General features: G+C 44.0%; 2 protein-coding genes across 2 annotated transcripts in view; one reads left to right on the top strand and one right to left on the bottom strand.

Annotated features, from left to right (window-relative positions):
- Positions 1–6997, bottom strand: part of LOC8023735 (electroneutral sodium bicarbonate exchanger 1) — a 228045-nt gene extending 221048 nt beyond the window's left edge. The window contains exon 1 of the mRNA XM_042288895.1: positions 6316–6997. The gene's annotated coding sequence lies outside the window, so the exon portion shown is untranslated. The remainder of the gene's footprint in view (positions 1–6315) is intronic.
- A 5194-nt stretch (positions 6998–12191) lies between these two features.
- LOC8025063 (arrestin domain-containing protein 3) overlaps positions 12192–21069 on the top strand; it is an 82275-nt gene continuing 73397 nt past the window's right edge. The window contains exon 1 of the mRNA XM_042288893.1: positions 12192–12842. Coding sequence (XP_042144827.1) covers positions 12584–12842 — 259 coding nt within the window. The 5' untranslated portion in view covers positions 12192–12583. The remainder of the gene's footprint in view (positions 12843–21069) is intronic.

The following is a 21069-nucleotide window of genomic DNA, read 5'->3' as shown; positions in this document are numbered from 1 at the left end:
CTTCGGCGTGACTAGGGGCCTCAGAGTGCACGCGCACTCAAAGTACGACGGAAGGCAACTTGCTGGTGCTGGCTGGTGCTGGAGGTCGAGCATTCGAAAGAGACGCCCTGGCCTTCTCATTCTGCCCGTGATTATACATTTCTTTTTTTTCTCCCGCGAACTAGCGATCACGTGTGCACAACAAGTATTTCTTCGGAAACCAAGAGAACTAGGACTATGTCTCGATGATGGATAATAGTTAGAGATAACATCTGGCATGGGTAATCGTGATATAAAGCAGCGCCCAAAAAACGGTCAATTAACGCCAAGCGGAAAGAGCACTGATTCTGCAAAAGATAATCGTTTAATTGTTGATTTACGTTGTGGTGTTGATGTCCCAAATACTTGTGAGAAACTATAATTGTTACGAAAATAAGCCCCGGAGAAGGGGAACAAGGGGGAAAACGGACAAAGCACAAACAGAGAACTCCAAACACAACCATGTCACTGGTGCGCGAGTGAAAAAGATCCGCCTGGTTCGGGTATCGAACAAGGGACATCTCCATTTCCAGTGGAGCGCTCTACCAACTGAGCTAACCAGGAGTTAGATGTCAGTAGAGCAAACGGGTTTTTATCAGCTGCCACTAGTCTAACACCAACAAGGGTGAACGGCTTCCATTTTAAGGTTATGAATGATTATAATGCAATTAATACAAAGGTGCAAGCGAGCTGGACAAGAACGACGAAATTAAGCCCTGGAGAAGGATTCTCCTAGGTTTATTTTCACCATTCATGTCCAGCTCGCTAGCACCTTTGTATTAATTGCATTATCATCAAAACTAATTGTGTTTAATTCCTAAAAAAAAATTCTCGAATTCATCAAGTCCTCACCCGCTCTGCTCCCCCCCCCTCCTCCTCCTCCTCCTCCTCCTCCTCCTCCTCCTCCTCCTCCTCCCCCGAAAAAAAAAAGTTCAAATTTGTTTTTTTTTTTTTTATTAATGCAAAGCCCACTTTTGTGCAACAATGTTTTCTTTTTTTCCACATTAAAAAGAGTACGTATTGGACACCAAGAGGTGGCGTTGCTGTCGCTACCGCGCATGCGCAAAGGCTTCACTCCTCCCGAATTTGGTTTCTGCGCCTGCGCAGTGCCCACCCACACCTGGTGGTGCCAGAGCGGGCTTGTTTGTCAACACTCTGTTGGTGTATAGACAACCGCGGCCACCTCACTGGCCGAGGAGCGAGATGCTGGAGGCATCTGATTAGGAGAAATGAGAAATCACGTGGTCGTGACGTGTTTGGGCACCGGACGCTATGGCTCCGAGCTTTCTCCGGGCGTTTTAAGTAGACCGTGGAGCAACTGCCATTCGCAAGTTATGATAAGAGTCGTCACGGCACTCACTGGCCACGAACGCGACAATCCTATAGTATTCGTCGACGGCAGTGTTGGGAAGTACTTGAAATATACATGGTATACGTAAAGTACTACTTCCAGTAGGTTTGGAAAACTTGTATTTCACTTAGACGTTTTTTCCTGGTATCTTTTTAAGGAAAGTATAACTCGCGACTCCAAAATACATTTCCCAAATATGAAAAAAAAAGAAAAAAAGACGCATTGTTATGGGAAAACGCGCTACCGTCTTTCGAGGTCATCTGGTCAGATGCGAGTAAGTGCTTTAAAAGTTGATTGTGTTGAATAGCTTGACGGCTAGAATACGAACTGCTCTATAGCCCCTTGCCTTTATCCAATATTTGCAGTCATTTCCGAAAAAAAAATATTATGCACCTACGATTACTTCTAAAACAATGCATACCAAATTATAAAAAAAATAAAAAAATAAAAAAAACATTGTAAAGGGGCACGGGTTTTAAACTCATTTGAGTGCGTCAGATAGCCCATCCCCGAAGGGTCCACGGCCAACCTACGGAAGGGGGGGGGGGGGGGGGGGGGGGGGGAAGGGGTTTAAAAATTTTGTAAAAAAAAAAAAAAAAAGACGTCACTCTCTATTTTTTTTTGTAAACTCACAGCTTTGTTAGTGACATGCTCAGCTTTGTTAAAAATGTTAAACTATTTTTTGTCGCGTAATATTACAATTGAAAACTGTTCTAACAAACGCATATTATCTTTACTATACTCCGTTTCACCTTCCGTCCGAGCGCAACGGACGCTAGGAGCCATCCCAGCCAATGCGGCGTTGAGGGAGTGTCATGCGACCTTGAGCTCCCTGTGTCGTCCCGCCCCACCGGCAGGTCACGCGACTTTCTCCCGGCGCTGGATCGGCTGGGATGGCTCGTGGCGTCCACTGCGCTCGGACTGAAGGTGGAACGGAGTATAGTTTCGTGAGAAATCTGACTGTACTCTTGAGAGCGTTTTTTTTTTTTTTTTTTTTTTTTTTTTTTTTTTTTTTGAGTGCCTCTTCTGCTGTTGCTGTTGGGGGATGAGAGGGCACTGTCAAGCAGTTTTGTACTGCTTTTTTCCCTCCTCCCTCTCTTCTTGTATGAAGAGGAATAAAGAAACTTGAAACTTGATTTGTTGGTAGGGATATTTTGGGCCCTTGCCTGATGTGATCACAGTAATTAAAATGAATCCGCCCCTACGAGAGCAAGCACACTGTCGTTTCTGTTGATCAATTCACTCGGGGATTAATCGAGGTCGACATGTCTAAAAAAGGAGATCATATTTTCATACAACAGTTTTCGCTTTCCTAGTCTGAGAAAATACTTGCAGTTTAATGGTGACATCTTCTGAATGGGAAAATCTCAAGCTCGCAGCTTTCTTTTGAACAGTTTCTCTGCTGAGCGAGTTTGTGCAGCCTAAGTGCGTCCTTGAGCGAAGTGATAGCGCTGCAGCCCAGTAGCGGAATAGCTGCACGGGTCCGAGGAGGAAAAATTAAAACAAGGCACAAGGCAAATGGAAACATGGCAACATGATATCATTATAGCGCATGCGATTTTTAGCGCTCAAGATATGGGAACGGGGTCTCGTTAGAATACACAGAAAGAATAAAACACATGAAGGACGAACACAGACGCACACAGTTCTTTCAATGAGCAACGAACATTTATGAAATCTGCTACGTGTACTGGGCTCTCGTTGCTGGTGGTCTGCATGCCGCGTCCCAGCGAGACCCATGGGCATCGTGAAAGACAGTGTGTTCAAAAAGTACTAGTACTTTACTTCGAAAGTGCATTGTATTTCTGTTACTTTGCTTCAAGTATATTGCACCCGGTGTCCTTACTTCTTTACTTGGAGTATATAACCTCTCGTTTACTTTGTACTTTGGTTGAAGTACTTTTTCTATGTACTTTACGCAATGCTGGTCGACTGCTGACAAGCGCGTACGTCCGAGTGACGCAGTGCTCGTTTCCAACGCGTGAGCTGGGTTCGCGACTGACGCGCTTGGGTACCGGGACTGCCGCGGTTGCATCGCAGTGAAAAGCCGAAGCACTTTGGAGGGAAAGAAGCTCAGAAATAGTCCGCCATGTTTTCCAAGTTTCGCGCCGAGAAGCAGGTTTTTTAGCTTCCTTCCTTCGTGTGGTTTCTTTTGGCCCAGTAAACGATATGCGTTTATAATATCCCAATCTAAAATCATTTATCCCAGCCCAAAATTTATTTCATGGTCTCTTTAAGATATGCGTGGATAAGTTTTAGGTTAGCTTGTCGTTATTTTACACACAAAACCACGTTTCAAACGCCGAAAAGCAGTTTCTTACTTCGACAACCAAATCATTGTCAGAAGAACATAAATAATGCCCAAAACTTCTTTTTTTCTTTATGTGACAACGAGTGTTTTTATGTTGCTGCTTTTCACTGGCTGTTTTCCGGTGACGACACTACATTTACCGCCCACAGGTTAGATAAGGTTTTATGCGTTCAAGTTTCCCGTTAATAATCTCTAGATTTATTGTTCCCTTTGTTGCTATATGTATATTGTGCATCATTACAGAGGCGAACGTTTTTCATGAACCCAAAAGAATAAACAAATGAATGAATGAATGACTCTAAATGCAACCGTGTTGCTGCGTGCTCGCGGCATCGTAGGACGATCTTTGAAAAATCTCACTTCAAAACAACGAAACCATTTATTTCATTCTTTTTTTTTTTTTTTTTAGTCAACCTTGATATCGTCATATAACGGCTGCAAACAAAGCGGAAACCGTTAGATGACTGGGTCCGAGAATGTGAATCCGCCGGAACTGTTTTTCTTCCTTTGCTGACGCCAGCTCCACGTGCCTGAGTAAACTGATGACGGTCGCTTGACGTCACCAGTTTGCGACCTCGTAAGGCAGATGCGCAAATCCTGATGTCTGAACCAAACGGCAAACAATCGCATAAAAGATTGGACAAATTGTTCAGAAAACAGCAACAACAACATATAAATAAATAAATGAATAAATAAACAAGGTCGGCGTCATATGTGCCAACATGTGCGTGAGCCTCCGCGCAAATAATCGAGCAGACAACTTGTCAGCCACAGGGGATCACCTGCTGTTTACGAAAGCATCTGACACGTTTTTAATCGGCGTCACGAATTCGCGACCCAGTGGTATGTTCGTAAGCGGGCTGAAATTAGTATTTATTAACAATTAAAATACTAAGATCGATATATACTTACTATTTCGTGCGCCATTTTCGCAGTAAACTGACTTGCACAAACGCCTCAACTGGATTTCTTTTTTATTGAGGGCATGCATATAATGCTTTTTATTTATTTATTTATTTACTTATTTACCAGGGGTTTCCCCAGAAATTGATATTAAGGGGGGGGGGGGGGGAGGGGGGGGCACTGAGATTAGAGGAGTCGTTGCGAATTAAGGGAGTGCCTTGAGAAAAACAAAGGGAGGGGGGGGGGGGGGGGGGGGGAGATTACTGTATACTACTTACTATTTTAATTTCTGACGGTACTAAGCAGGCACGCAGCCAGGATTTTGTTTCCGAGGGGGGGGGGGGGGGGGGGGGGGGGCGTGACAAAATGCTGTATGAGGGGGAGAGGGGAGAAGAGGCCCCAGCAAAATGAAAGATTGAAAGAAAGGCTACGTGTATGGTACTTAGCCATTATATATACATATATATATATATATATATAAAAGAAGACGTGCCACTATATATAGGTCGCATTTACGAAGATTAATTGGGGCATATGTCGAGCCATTTCTATGTTTAGGGCCATTTCGGGTATGCCTTTTCCCGCGAAAACGCTTCTGTTCCTTACTTCGTAATCTTGTAGCACCGAAGTCAATCAGGACAGTGTGTATTTTAGAAATCGTATCCCTTTTTCACTACCACGATACAGAGCACTGAAGCATCGTACTAAAATTTAAAACACTTAGTTCTTTTTTTTTTTTACACATTTTGAAATACGTAAGCGGTGGCATGTAGCGACGAAGACATTAATGTTACGAACATGCAACGCACGAAGTGGACTGCGCTGAACGAACATGACACATACACCATTGCCGGAAAGCCTCGACGGAACGACAGCAACGACAGCTCAAATTGGAAACGGATCTTCTCATTTTCGACCGTTCCCGTCCCCAGCGATCTCCTCCGCAAACAGCCACTGTTCACGTGAAACAGCCCGGAAACATCGTAAACCAATAAAAAAAAAAAAAACGCAGTATAAAAGGCGCAAAAACAAGAACACTCGCCGGCCATTTCGAGCCAGGAGAACGAGCGAGCAATGGATGCCTGAAGAGCGGGAGCCATTCCGCGTCGTCTGCGACCAACGACTTCTTGCTTGGTCGTCGTCTGCAAAACGACTCTGTCGTCTGCTCCGCTTTGAACCGTTCGTCGTCTGCTGCGTCTCAGACGAGGACGACTCTACGCCAATTCAAGATCGTTCGAAGCTCCAGCCAGGGTTTAGTTTTTACAATGGAGTGGGGGTTTCCCTGGGTTTCCCTCCCGTCTTAGCCTTGGGGTCTCGAGCCCAAGTGCGCAAGCCGGAGCTATAAATGTTCGGCGCTGCGCCGGCATGCCGTCGCCGCTTTCAGTTGGCCTCGGCTCAAACACTTGACATTTGGCCTCGCACACGAACGTCGGGAGGGAGTCCCAGCCCCGAGTTACAACCCGGATGAGCTTCGGCGCTTAGACAGCGCTCCAACACCGCAACACACACACAGACGCCGCGCATTTTGCTGCGGTTGTTTCTATAGAACGCGCATTACACAAGCGGAGGTTTCCCCACCTCCTCCAAACCCAATCTCAATGCACGATCGATTGGAAACTGAATGTCAGCTTTAAGACTGCCGTGAACAAGCTATCGTGGGCTTTCTTTTCAATAAAGTATTCCGGGGGAACACTAGGATTCGTGGTATCGACGGAAGGTAGCGTACTCTTACCTTTCGAGGCGAAGGAGAGCTCTCTCTTATGACGTTTTTGCCGCTCAGCTCAGCGTTCCCCTCCGACTTTCAAGATCCGCAGATCGCAAGACCTCCGCCGTACGACATCGGGCTTGGTGTAGCTGCTTTTTCTCTTCTTTTAGTTTTCCGTGGGAATCCACGGGGGGCTCCAGCCAACAGGCTCCTACCACACCGTACGCACGACGACGCACCACACAAGCGACAACACACAACACAACCGATGAGACCGACGGTCGCTTCACCCAACTTCGCCGGCCCCTGACACTTCCGCGCGGGAAAGCGGTGAAAGCCGAGTCACCGAGTCACACACGACGGACCCAAGCGGAGGTTGAACGATTAAACGTTGCCGAAAACCTAGCCACCCGAGGCCGCTCACCGACACAAGTTCTTCGTCGGTGCCGAGTGCTGCTCCACGTAGACTTCACAGGAGGCACGTTTTTTCATACAGACAGACCGTATTGGTACGAGCGTTTCTCGGCGACGGCTGGCTGACTTGGGTGCTCTGACTTCCACTGAAGGGGTTTCCCTTCCCGTTTCTTTTATTATGATCGTGATTAATGGTTCATTTTGTTTTCTCTTTCTTTTTCCGGGGCACTGAAGAGATGAACGGCGCAGTAACAACGCGCGCGATGGCTAGCGTTCGCCGCAGTGCAGGAGGCGGGCAAAACGGGCAACGGACCGCTCTTCTTGCCGGGCCAATGGCGGCGCTGCTTTTCACTGACGTTTGACGGGCACCGGAGTCGAGGCTTCGGCTCTCCGTGACGTCGCGCGTCACGTGACGCACCGGCTGCTTCCCGTGATGCTCCGCGTCGGCGCCTGTCGTCTGCTATCCGCATGCAATCTGTCGTCGTCTGCTTGTCGCTTCTCCCGTCGTGATTTTTGTTAGGCCCTGTTCTAAGAGAGCCTCTCACGCGCGTCTCTTCCGCTCGTGAAGGACGCGGGACGGCTCGTATGAAAACCGAAATAGAAAAACAAAATGACTATCCGACTCAAGCATGTTTAGAAGCGCCTGTGGTATTTGCTATCCCTCGTTGAAAAACGCTCTTGGCTCTCGAGGTTAAATCAACGTGATATTCTAACACTATCTTTGTTTAACCTCGAAATAACTTTTTTAAATGCAAATGTACGGTAGCTTTACACGAATGGTCCTTGATTTGCCGGAATCGGTACTCTGGATCTCGAACTCACACGCACGGTGGCGGCGATGTTATCTTGCCCTAGCACTAGAAGCACTGCCGGTACTGCAAAACAGCGCTGCATCCCACGTAGTATCACATACAAATTTCCCTCAAAATCACACCATTAAAAAGAAAAGCAAATTAATTTAGCTTTGCGTTAGGTTCTATATCATAGTGGCTTCGTACATGCGTTGTGGAGCGTTCTGGATAACCCAGTGAGTCATCGCACCAGTAAAATCGAATGCGATTCACTATATCCGGAGTGAATATGGATTCGCCGAGAATGCGGTCACGGTAAAAGGGGCAGCCCGTAAGTTATGAGTCTACATGACAGTAGTACAATGTCGACCCACGCTCGCGACGAATTTCAGCAGGCCGCGACCTAGCTTGGCGCCAAGGCTCATTGTAGAAGCCGCTATGCAAACAAGCTCGCGTTCGCCCACACCATCTGTGGACTGGGCACTGCGCGTGCGCACAAACCAGATTCGCATAAAGTAAAACGTACGCGCATGCGCGGAGGCATGACGTCAGGGCCATATCTCCCTAACCTAAATTTGCAGAGGAAAACAGGTACAGAGTAACCAAAGGAGAAAAAGAAAATCATGAGCTAAAAAAAAATCAAGCAAGTGATTTTTATATTATTTAAATCAGTGTAACTAGAAAATAGCGATTATTTTTTTTTCCAACATGGAAGATTGACTGATTGATTCGTCCAATCACTGATAAAGATGTGGAGGAAACTGTAAATATGAGGTACAGTTTAATTAACAACTTTTTATTGTTCTAATCCCCGCCATACCAGAGCAAAAACAGCTAAACTATTTTTAAAAATCTTAATTTTTAAAAAAAATTTGATTAGATTAATTGTAATAAGACATCCTTTCTAGCCTCCGTTTCTTTCTTTTGCGTTTTGCTTATGTTGAAATAGGCGGTTACGTAACTGACCAGCAAAGTGAAAGACAGAAATGTGCGCAGAACACCACTCTTTTTTTTAGTGTTCAGCCTCATATCTTTCTTCCTTGATGATTTTTCAATTTAAATACAAAACAAATACAGATAGAAATTGTCAAGTGATAGACAAACGGTAGATAAAATAAAAATATATTTTCGGGATCATTTTGGCGGGAAAGGTTTGATTTAAATCACCGTAGTCTGGTCTGATTTAAATCCCGATCTAAATCATGCGGATTTTTATTCTCCACCTTGGAAGTACTGCGTATAATGTGTGTGCCGTGTCGATGTTTCGAAGCCCAACAAGCGAATTATAGTGCTCATTGAAATTTGTTACATGAGTACCTTCTCAAATAGATTAAAGTACACGATTACCTAACGCGAGATAAAATAAATAAATAAGTAAAAGATTTTATATATTCATTTATTTAGATTTCCTCGGAGAGCATTTCATGAGGCGATTCAATCGATACCCATGCTCTGCAAAGATACACCTTACAGGAAAAAGAAAACACGACAACAATATAAGTAGTATAATGCACAAAAAGCCAAAACATACCTACAGGACGAGCAACTAAATCATAAGATCACCTGATGTGTTTTAGCAGAGAGTGGTAATTAGGTTTGCGCGTAAGATTTCAGAATTGCCATGAGTTACAATATGGTGTAATGCGCCATATTGTCATCGCTTCAAACCCGTTCGTTCGGCACGCACAAATGAACTACGCATCGCAGCGAGCTGAAACGCCGTGAGAATGTGACGCTAGCAGTAATGATAAAATCCGAAAGTTTGAGCGCAGGATGTTACCTGCTTCAAATGATACTAAAAAAAAACAAAAGTCATCTACGATCCGACGTCCATTAATGCCTACTTTTCATAAAACGAAAATTTGAGATAGTGGTTGTATGTAACAATTACGTCAGTGAAAAAAAAAAAAATTGTCAGCATGAAAGAAAGCAGTATCGTCTTTCTAAGTTGCCAGCTTCTTTCTTTGCTGAAGTTAGGGCCCTATGCAAGGGGCCCACAATCTCAAATTACGGTTTCATATATTAAACTTAAGCGTGGGCTCATTGATACTTTTCGTTTTTCTTTAGTATCTTTTAAACCATAACGTCATGGGCTTAAACTTTCTCATTTTATCACCACCATACAGCTGGATATTTTTGTGTGCTCGCGCGTCTGTGTGTATGTGTGAAAAAAGCTTCATTACAATGCGTAACTGACGAACGTAGAGAGCTCGATCAATTACGGTTTTATTCGCCCAGAAGAGCGCTGCTTTTTAGTAATTTTCAGCCTGCTATAAACACGTCGCGCTCGATGATTACTATATTTAAGAGGAAATGCGCATAAAGACATAAAATGATATACAAGCTGTAAAATATTGTAGGGATTATTTGTGCGGGAAGGTTTCATTCAAATCGCAATTGAAAAATCGGTGTGATTTAAATTGATTCACGTTTCACCTCGCCAACAAGTTGTAGTCTCGCTTAATTTTCATCGTCTGGAGTTTACTCATGTCGATCAGAAGACATTTCTCACTTTCTCGCTCTTCTCGTGGCGCAAATGTTCGAAGTCCATGGTGATTCATTTTATCCTGATTTCACTTTGGGGCCTTGAGAAATCGGTTGCCCTAAACCAGCGAGTTGCAAGAATTTTTTTTTTTTTTTTTGAGATAACACGCATAATTTTAAAGAGAGGAGGCTTTGTAAAAAAGTAAATAAACAAATAAATGAGAAACTACCTAACTAACTAACCAACTAAATAAATAAATAAATAAATAAATAAATAAAACGTTATGTTTTTACTCGCAAGTTAAACGTCGGCCCGTGAAAGCATTCATTTCGACGTAACTATGGACTGGGAGTCTTTCCTCCATTTTTGTTTTATCTAGATATGCCTGATAAGCACCGCCATAAGCATCGGTGCTGTTTCTTTTTTTTTTATCTACAACGCACGCGCGCACGCACGCACACACACGCGCACACACACACACACACACAGACACACACACACACACAACCTTCCCTGGGAAATAAAGATTTTTATTTTTAGCTCCGGAGTCCCAACCCAGGTGCGAGCTGTAAGGTAAAAACTGACGTTGCCACCTAGGTGGATTTTGCGGAGAGTTCCGACCCTTTGGTTTTATCTCTTTCCCCTCTTTTTTGACCAAAGTGCGCGCCGCCTAGCGTGCAGGCTGAGCATGTACTGGACACGAGCGCTGCGTGAGCGTTCGGCACGGATTCGGGGTCCAATCATACGCCTCGTGCTGGAAAGCAACGCCTAAAACATGGCGGTAGCCATTCTTGCTAAATGGGTTTTGCTCATTTAATGTATCTGTTCTACATGTTTGTCCATGGTGTCTATTTTGCCTCGTAGCAGCCACCTCTGCAAGTTTTGACAAACGTTTGTAGATAATTAGCTGTGGTAATGTTCCTTTGTTGTTGTTGTTTTTTTGTTTTTAGAGTGCAGCTCTTAGGGGCCCGTCTCCGGCTTGAGCGGCGTCGCCGTCGGCGTAACCGCGGGATGCATCATGAGAAATTTCCCAGAATGCACCGCGAGAGCCCCCCCCCCCCCCCCGGGGTCACGTGATCCCCCACCCCGAGGACACGTGACCCCCCCCCCTCCCCCAAGGTCACGTGGTTCCCCGAGGTCACGTGACCCCCCTCCCCCAGGTACGTGACCCCCTCCCCGAGGTCACGTGAGCCCCTCCCCCTCCTCCGAGGTCACGTAACCCCCCCCCCCCCCCCACCCCCCCGGAGGAGATTCAAGAATGAGGGAAGGAGGAGGATAAGGAGGTGAGCAGGAGGGATATACCTTCTCCTCAGTACCCTTTCATCCTCCTCCTCAAGAGCTGCGCTCTAATTCGGCGTTACAGGGAGTTGTAAACGGCTTTCATTCTTTTTAGATGGGATAAATGCATAAGTGGTATAGGATTTGATACGGAATATAATTTTACAGGCCTTAGCGAATCTTTTAAAAAGCTGCAAGCTTCAACAAACAAAATATTCCTTCTTTTTTTAACGAGAGTTTTTTTTTTTTGGGCAGTTTTAATTTAAAGCGAGATGTAAAATAAAATACGGGCGCTAGTCAAAATAAATTGCCAAAGCTAGAAGAGCGGGCGGCGCAACCGCAACCTGGCAGCTTCCGCCATCTACGAGGGTAAAGGTAAAGTAACAATCGCATCATGTCTACAGAACCCCAAAGATGGCAGCACCAACACAGCAACCTGATGGTTTTGGCTTTCTGGCTGGTTTTTGTTTCGCCGTAAACGAAAAGAAAAACACAATTATCTGGGTCAATCGATAAGCGTTCAATAACTCAGATTTATTCGGCCTGCAGATGCGATATAATAGCGCAGCAATTAACGGTTGCGTGCCCGAAAAAAAGAAAAAAAACAACACGACAAAAAGACATTAGTTTGCAGACCTTACAACTCCGAAATATTAGTTTGCATAAGATAATGTAGACATACCATCTTATTTACCATGTAGCGTGTGTAGCTTAAGTTTACAACGTGCCTAAAAAACAAGTGAACATAAAGGCACAACAAATACAGTTAGAACAACGAAGAAGTACGATCCATTCTACTTTCAGTTTCGGTTTCGATTTCAAGTCTCTCAGACCGCGTGAATTCGCGAGAAACATCCCACCCCTCCTTTTTTTTATATCCTTATTTTTTTCGCATCCCGCCGATAGCACTCGCCTTCCACTCTCCCGTTCCACCCTCTCTAATCCCCCCCTCAGCGCCGCGGAGAAGAAACCGAAAAGCTGTCGAGAACGTTGGCCGGCCGCTTTGACCGCCGCACGCACATCCAAACACACAAAAGTATTCAGCGCCCCTTTAAACCCCCGCACCACCATCAACAAAAACACCGTTACCGAAGCCTACAACGTACGCTCCTCAACCCAAACGAAAGCCGGGCATTTCTTCAAACAACGATGCGTCGCAGCGGAAAGCTCCACGACGCCGCCGCCGCCGCCGGCTCCCGAGCAGCATCAACCCCACGACGCGAACAGTCAACAGAGCAGCGTCTCTCCATGGCTCCGTGCTCGTCGTCGGAGTGCTCGTCCGTCGGGACGCGGTGATCGCCGAGAGCTGGCGACTTCGGCGAGGGCCATGGGCAAGTTGAAGGCGTTCGACATCACGCTGGACGGTTGCCGCAGCGTCTATCATCCAGGTCAGGCCGTGCGGGGCAAGTGCGTGTTGGACCTAAAGGGCGACATGCGGCTCAAGGCGTTGCGTGTGTTCATGCGGGGCCTGGCCAAAGTGCACTGGACAGAGTCGAGGAGCACGGGGAGTCGGCTCGGCGCCTACACCGAGCACTACAACGCCGAGATCGAGTATTTCTTTCAGGGACAGACTCTCTTCGGTTCGGGTGAGTGCTGACGTTCTCCCTTACCAGTCATTAAAAATTAAAAAATAAATGAAAAAATTAACGCTAATTTTGCTTTACAACGTGCACGCACGCACACACATTTTTTTTGTGTGTGCACGTTGTAAAGCAAAATTTGCGGTTTTTTTTTCTATTTTCTTTTATTGGCGGTTTTTATTATTATATAATTTTATACTCATATATAACCCGAAAAATCAGCTTAAAATTACAGGCACGTGAAAGACCAAAATAACATACCTATATTTTCAGACACCTAAATATGGGTGGGTGTGAAATAAGCGTCAACAAAGCTCTGTATACCTTTACATGGGCAAATCTCGAAAATAAACTGCTTTGTTTTATTTGTATTTATCTAAGAGTACTTATATTAACCCTCCCATTTAGGGGCTTCCTACGAATCAGCTTAAAATTAGGCACGTGAATAATAATATACAGCCTGGTATTTCGGAATAAAATTCCCTCCTTAAAATGTGGTAAAAAAATGGACGAATTAATATTGTATTTGTTTGTAGAAGATAGACTTTTATTCTAAGAAGTGCATATCTATGTATGTTTCAGGTGAGTAAATGTGTACGCGTGTAAAATAGGCATTGAAAAGATTTTTCGCGTATACATGGGTAAATCACACACACACAAAAAGAAAAGATAAAGGATTGAATTATTTGCTTTGTTTCATTTCTATAAGTGCTCATATAACCCGACGAATCAACCTGAAATTAGATACGTGGATATATTGTATACAGGGTGTCTCGGGACAAAGCTCCCGCCTATAAGTATTGTGCAAAGAGCAGCAAATGGACATATCACAGTACTTTACTTGAAGTACATTCTCGAAGTATATACTTATGCTTTACTTAAATTTTTTTTTCTAGTATTTTCCAAGGAAAGTACAACTCCCGAATTCAAAGTAGATTCTCTAAATTTGGTTCGGGGAAATTAAGTTCTTTTAAGGACCACACGCTCGCGTCCATGGCTTTCCGAGTTCTATACACAACTTCTGTGGCCGAGTATAAGTGTTTACCACCCTCTAGCGAAAAAAATTACATATCGTCGCTATCATCTTTCAAAACGTAATCCAATCATTTCTCCGAGTGAAGTAATGGCGGCTGTAGACCGATACAAATAAGTGCCTTATGAATCGATTGTACTAACAGCGAGAGTAAAATAAGCACTCGGTGGCCACTTGACTTTATACAATATTCGCCACTCCCTTATGCACCCCCCCCCCCTCTTCCCCCTTTCTTTTTTCTCGATTACCTGTTTGGCAATGCATACCAATTAAAAAAAAAAAAAAAAAACACTGTGTAGGGGAATGAAAGATTGTGTTTAGAAGAACTTGTACTTTACTTGTAAAGTGCACCGTATTTTTAGTACTTTAGTTAAGGTACTTGTGCTCAGTGTACTTACTGCTTTACTTGAAGTACTTAACCTCTCCTTTACTTTGTACTTTACTTCAAGTACTTCTTAGATGTACTTTACCCAACACTGACTTATTATCGTAATTTCTCTAGAATACATACCTTGCTGCTAAAAATAGCTTACTTAGATGCCTAACTATGTACGTGTGTCAAATAGGCATTAAAAAGTGAATTGCCTACATGAAGAAAAAAGAATGCTGGCTGCATGTGATGTCACTTTCCTCGGTTCACGTCCTCTGACGTTTTATTGCTTGCTCTAAATGTCAACTTTAACGGTGCCAAAACCAAACCCTCTGCGGAATGGCAAGTTCGTCTGCTTCTTTTTGCAGCGGTTGTGGTGACGTCAGAAAGATGACGAGCTCTTATTGGTTCTGAAGGAAGGATAGTGGGTAGACCTCAAGGCAGCTTACTTTGAGGTCTACCCACTATCCTTCAGTAAGAGCCAATCAGAGCTCAGCGTCTTTCTGACGTCACCACAACCCCCGCAAAAAAAAGCAGACAAAGTTGTGCTCCGCAATGTGTGTATGCGTCGCCCACATCAAAATAGCCATGATATGTGAGCCAAAAGGAGCTAAATATCAGATCATAATAACCGATTTTCTAGCGTGATTTTCAGTGGTTACTTTTTGTGAATGAGTTTGCAGCTTAGCTGTCAACTTTCTTTAATCCCAAATTTGAAAGTCATAAAATTTTTCTCTTTTTCGCAGGTTTCCAAACTTTATTTTGAGGGCGACTGATATTGGCGACCTTATCGCCTAGTGATTGGCACACTGTTCATGACGGGAAATTTGAACGGATATTCACATCAACAGTTGCTTTTGCGTACTTTAATCTTAAAGCCGATGCAGTGTTGGTCACCGTTTACATCGCAAATTCTCACCTCGGGGATTAATTACAATTAGACACGAGGAAGATACATAGAAAGTGGGGACGGACAACGAATACTTCCACTTTCTATGTATCTTCCTCATGTCTAATTACCGTTACCAACACGCTCGTTTTGTACTTGATTAATTACAACTTCCCAATATTTCGTGTATGGACTATGTACCGTGCTTTTGACAAGTTGATAGATTGAGCGATCGATTTAAACCATCTGTGATGCCGTGCCGGGAAATAATTTGCAGCTTGGAGAACCCAGAGCGAGTGATAGACTCATATATTGATTAATAATTGGCCTCGGATATCTAATCAAAGAACTCCGGTACCGTATACCTTCCTGATTTTGTTTTCTAGGTATTTTAATGGGAAACGTGAAATATATGTGCTGGATAGATTGCCGCTCGTAGGCAAAATATTAGGTCCACTAATAATATCTTTTTATTGATTGGTGGTAGGCTGATAGCCTTAACAACTTAAATGTCGATATCTCAAGAACGTTGCCGATTTAGCTCAAAAAGCACAAAAAGGTTTTCGACCTGATGATACATGTGCTGGCAACACAGTGTATTCTCGGGTGAGCGATGTCTGATGGATGCTAATAGCTGTACTCTTTATAACGGGCGGTACGTTGCGCCACCTAGCCTAGAAACCAAAAGTATTATTCCTCCCATCGCCCTTCTAAGCTCTGCATTCTTGCAACAATCACGACCATCTATTTTTTTTTCTCGATTGTTTTACATTTACCACACTCGCGAAAATAATCCATTTACAGATCACTTTGTGAAATATTTTGTGAGCCCGAAAGGCGCTCTAGCCTAATGAAATTTATTTTCACTCATTCGTACATTTGTTTATTTTACCCTCTCACGAACATCTGATGTTGTTCATTCGATACTCATTACGTTTCTAGGTCTCTTATTTTAACTTTGAATTTCCTCTGATATTCAGGGCTCGTCTTTGCAAGACTAAAATCTGCGCATACACACACGTACACACGAGAAAAGTGCCAAAATAAAAGGACGAATTTATTGACGTTCATGCTTTCTCTGCGTGCAATGCTATTTTCCAAGGGCCGCTCTAGACCACGTGTTGTAACTATAAATTTCTCTTTACTCATCCAATATAAATTACGGCATAGGAAATCTATTAGAATCGTGTTTGTTGTGTTATATTGGAATATGTGTCTTCAAAGTTGAAACTTGTACGGGTGGTTCTCATCATATCAATTTAAACTCCCCGCGCCAGAGCCGTTTATACTGAGAGAGTTTGGCCGATGGGCGGAGCTTGTTGGCCGCTAGAACAAGCGGATTTCGCGATAACACAATATGGCGTTACTTCTTTGTCTTGTTCATTCCTGAGAAATCGCGTAGAGTTCCTATGAGTCAGAGCCACAATATGGCGGACGGAAGTAGTCATCCCCGGTTGTCAGACTACGCTGCTGTGGTTGTCAGACTGTCAAAATCTCCTTAAGAAGGCCAAACTCTCTCAGTATAAACGGCTCTGCCCCGCGCTTGTTATTATTGTTTTGGTATTACTATAGAAAAGTTTGATCTCTCTTTTTTTTTTAGATTTACGTATTAATACAAATTAACTGGAACAGTCGCCTCATGAATGTTACACTCCTGCCAGTTCATACCGTTGAAGTCATTAATCAAGGCACAACGCTTCTACGGATTGTCTGCGAAACAATGAACGGCATCGCCAGGCGTTCAGCTGTTCTGTTGCCTGTTTTTGAAGAGAGAGCAAAAGTTGAATAAACAAAAAAAAAAAAAAAATGACTTAAAAAAAAAAAAAATCATCGAGAGAACGAGGAGAAATTATATGAAGACCATTATATGCAATCTTCTAAATACAGTGGTGTCTCGATGTATTCTACAGATTTAGGCGATCCATAACTAATTTAATAAAGTATTCTCACTTCTAGAGGAGTTTCTCATAATGTATTATTTTGGTTTTCATCGTTAATATTTTATCTCTCATTGTTAATGTGGCGGTACGTAGTCAGTACACCTGCTCTCTCCTTTTTCTTCTTTTTTTTTTTTAACGTCCAAGCTTTTAGAAAATATTTACAAAAGAAAAAGGTTTCTTCGTACAAATGTAATTGGATGAAGTATGTAATATATTTCGGGTGATCGTTTCCAGCGCTCTGTTGAATGCTGTCTTTAGAGCAACGAGCCCTTTTCAAAACTGAGTGCTTTCCCCTGACGTGCGCTTTTCATTGGAGAATCTAAGTCACAACCGTGAAACCAGACAGACGTAAAAGTTCATAATAAAATATTACTACGTTACGTAAGAAAACATCGCTACTTTCAAAACGAATCCAGAAAAACATTCGCCAAGGTTATATATGCTGGGCGGGATCCCGCTATCTGATGTTAAGCGGCTGTACTTTTATAACAAATTAATAGATTTACGCCGTATAAGAAGTGTCTCGTTCCGAAGTCCATGGAAATCTTTGTGGTACACACTAAATTGCCGCGTCGCGTTGTTAACCGGGCGTTGCAAGGGTTCACGATACGTCATCAATTGTCCCGCGAAGGAAATCCTGGCGAACATTTCCTAACGCAGCATTGATACATTCCTCTGGCATGTGCAACCGACCGAGCTGTCATTAATTGTCTGTGGCAATACCGGACCATGTTGGGGCGAAGTGTGGCGCGTCGACCGCGAACACGAGATGCGGCACCGCGGGCCTCCACGGGTTGTCGCCTTTCTGCGGCACCGCGGCGCTCCTAAGCCATTAAAGAATGTTACTATTAATATTACTGTTCGTATTACTACTGAAATCTACACTTTATCATTTTCGGTCTCGAAGTCCCCCCTACTCAATGTCTTCGACTTTTGTACTATGTTGTAAATGCCTTAACGTCACTACAGACGGTGCAAGGTTAAAAACGAAGTAGAAACCCCTGCCCCCTCTTTGCACCTTAGCAGAGTGAACGCTTGAGAGGATGCGACCTCCTTTCCATCATTCATTCTGCTAAACCTGTCACCAACTGTAGTCAAGATATGCATGACAGATAATTATTTTCTTAATAGTATTCCTGCCGTGCACTTCGAACTGCATGATTTCTACTCGGTGTGCAATATTGTGTGTATGTATGTGTTGTCAATGGTGTTCGTTGTGTTTTTGTATGGGTGTGTTCAGTTTATGCGTAATTTGTAGTATGTGCAAGGTTTGGTGCGCTAGCACCAAGACTGTACGGTTGTTTCTGGGCGCCTAATAAATTGTTTTCTTGATACTAGGGCTTGGAACACCAAAACAAGAATATTGCTAAAATCAAAACAGAAAATGAAAAAAAAAAAAAAAATCGGGGCATCTTTTTGGGACTAGCTACGTGCGCTCTTGTGAATACACTCGATGTGCGTTAAAATTCACGCAAAATATTTAATGTTTCTCTTTTTTTATATCTAAAACACGTGTTTTATTCTTTTGCGTTGAAGGAAATGGTCAGTACCGTGAGGAGCATCCCAAATACCTGTTTGCTTGGGCTACACGTGTTTTTCTGCAAGCGGGCTTTTGAAGTCGGAGAATGATCACTCCAATTATCCGTATGCGGGGGTCGCCTCGGTGGCTCCGAGGCGAAGCGACGGCCCACGGATCCCCCGGGGCCGGGTTGGAATCCCGGCCGAGGTGCCCGCAATCTGACGGAGCCTTGCTGCGGAGAGGGCGCCGTGTAACCGAGCTTTCGGTTGCACGTCAAAAGATCCCCAGGTGGTCCAAATTAATCCTCAGTCGAATGCGAAAGCAAAGGTCGGCGTTTGTCCTTGCTGCAGAGCACGTCCTGTCTGCAGCATACAATTCGCACCACCAAGTCTGTTTTTCTCGGCAAGAACAACCTGCTTGTACAATGAGGTCACGTGCAAACAATATATGAGGATGGACGGGACCGAATGATATTTGTATCCGAAAAAAAAAAAAAAAAGAATGTTGGAAGAATGAACAGACTTCTATTCCGATACCTTCATTTCTTCTTTGTCTTCATTTTATTGATTGGTGTATTTAACGTTTTGAGCGACTACCTCAGCCTTATAGCAAGTCACGTTATAAAGCAAAAAGTAAAAAAAAAAAAAAAATAAGATGGACACACAAACAACAAGAGAAAATCCAGAGCAATATCATACTTTATTTACACTGCCTTAAGAAAAGATAATAAAGGGTGCAAAGGAAATACGTGCAGATTCTAACGTAAGCCATTAATACGAAGGCAATAAAAAGAAATATATTAATGCGAGAGTGTTGTCTGAGGTAGAACATAGAGACTGCGATGTTACACGGAAAACTATTTCATTCTCACACGTATATTTTTTTCCATTAATATTTACATTGTCTTTTTTATGTGCCTCGCACCTTTCCAACAAATATGGTCAACCCCATATATATAGATTGCGGGGACCGTTGGTGGCCCTTCCCCGATGCCCGGTATAACGCACCGTGGTTCGGAACGCTCGGCCTGGCTGCCGTGAGCTCCAACCTGTTCGTGAAGCGTAGCAGAGCCCCCTGGCTTGGGCGGGCTCCTCACTCTCTCCCGGGAGGACCTTTCTCCGTCCCCTCGCCCATCCGCTCATCCGGGAACCTGGTTGTTTTGGGTGAGGACGACGCCTGCGGGAAGAGGGGGTAGCAGGTCGGCCCGCGTTCCCGACTTCGGGAACGCAGGGACTTCCCCCGCGGAAGCGATGGAGATCGGACGCGTGGCGAAGGACATCCTTGGCTCGCTCTGGACTGCGCTCTCGGGACGGTGTCGACAGCATGAGCCTTTCATCTGACCTTGTCGGCGCGGGGGTTTTGAAACACCGTTGGACCCAGTACGTGCTCCTCCTTTTCAGAGAAGCGATCAGTTGTGCAGCTGACGTTCAGACCCGCACGTAGCGGTATTCTCGGGGAGAGAGAGCTGCGGGAGAGTAGGCTTGGCGTTTCCCGACTAAAGGCCGCTGCTGAACCCTTCGGTTGCCAGCATCCGTGACCGTCCCAGATATCCTGGCGCCACACGCTGCGCTTAGGTGACCACCTTCCTGCTAGCGAAATGCGGGACACGCTGACCGTGCACGAGGGGGGGTTGTAAGAGAAGAACGGTATTATATTTCAGCTGTGGCAACTGTAAAGAAAAGTATTTAGGGTGCACTTGAGCTGGTGGAAGTTTACCATGATGCTTTAAAAAAAAAACCCCAAGACTGGGGCAGAAGGAGGAATCAGTTTTTTTTCCTCTTTCTGCCCTAGTGTTAGGTTAAAAAACATCATAAAAAATTACTTTTCGAGGAAATTTATCAACACGGGCCACTAAATGTGGCTCTGTTAACAGATTTAGTACCCTGTCTTGTCCGAAAGCATATTATACAGCTGCAATTCGTATTGTGGCAATTAAGCTCAAATACTTTTCACTCTCAGGCATATATTTTATGTTTTAATGCCAGATATGTTAATAAATCTGTCTAAGTTGAAAACATAAAATCGACTGCAGCAGAACTCAATGCATCAAAAGGATAAACGAAGCGCTAAATCTTTTACGGCTTCTTGTTTCATGAGGATTCTTATTTTCGCCAATACTCTCCAACACAAATTTCGAACCTTATGTTGTTGTTTTTGACCGTTGTGAGTTGCAGTTTGTTTTTTGCCTTGTGTGGTCTTTAATAATAAAATAATAATAATAATAGTAAAATAATAAAAAGAATTTTACAGAAATTTTGTTGCATTGATACAGCATGATTTGAAAACAATAACAATAATTTATTTTCAAACTTTTGGCGAGCAATTTTCTCTCGCAATATTTTGCCACCAAGGGAAGAGAGGCACACGGCGCATGCGCGTCAAATCTCCTGAGAGAACGACGGTCGCTTCCCGCAATGCTTGAATAGAAAATGGAGTAGCATCGCGATTCACACGTTTACCAGCGACCTTCGCGCTTACCCGT

Source organism: Ixodes scapularis, unplaced genomic scaffold (genome assembly GCF_016920785.2).
Source record: "Ixodes scapularis isolate PalLabHiFi unplaced genomic scaffold, ASM1692078v2 PGA_scaffold11__112_contigs__length_91849675, whole genome shotgun sequence".
Lineage (NCBI taxonomy): Eukaryota > Metazoa > Arthropoda > Arachnida > Ixodida > Ixodidae > Ixodes > Ixodes scapularis.
Note: the sequence above shows the minus strand (reverse complement) of the source record. Positions and strands in the feature narration are given on the sequence as shown.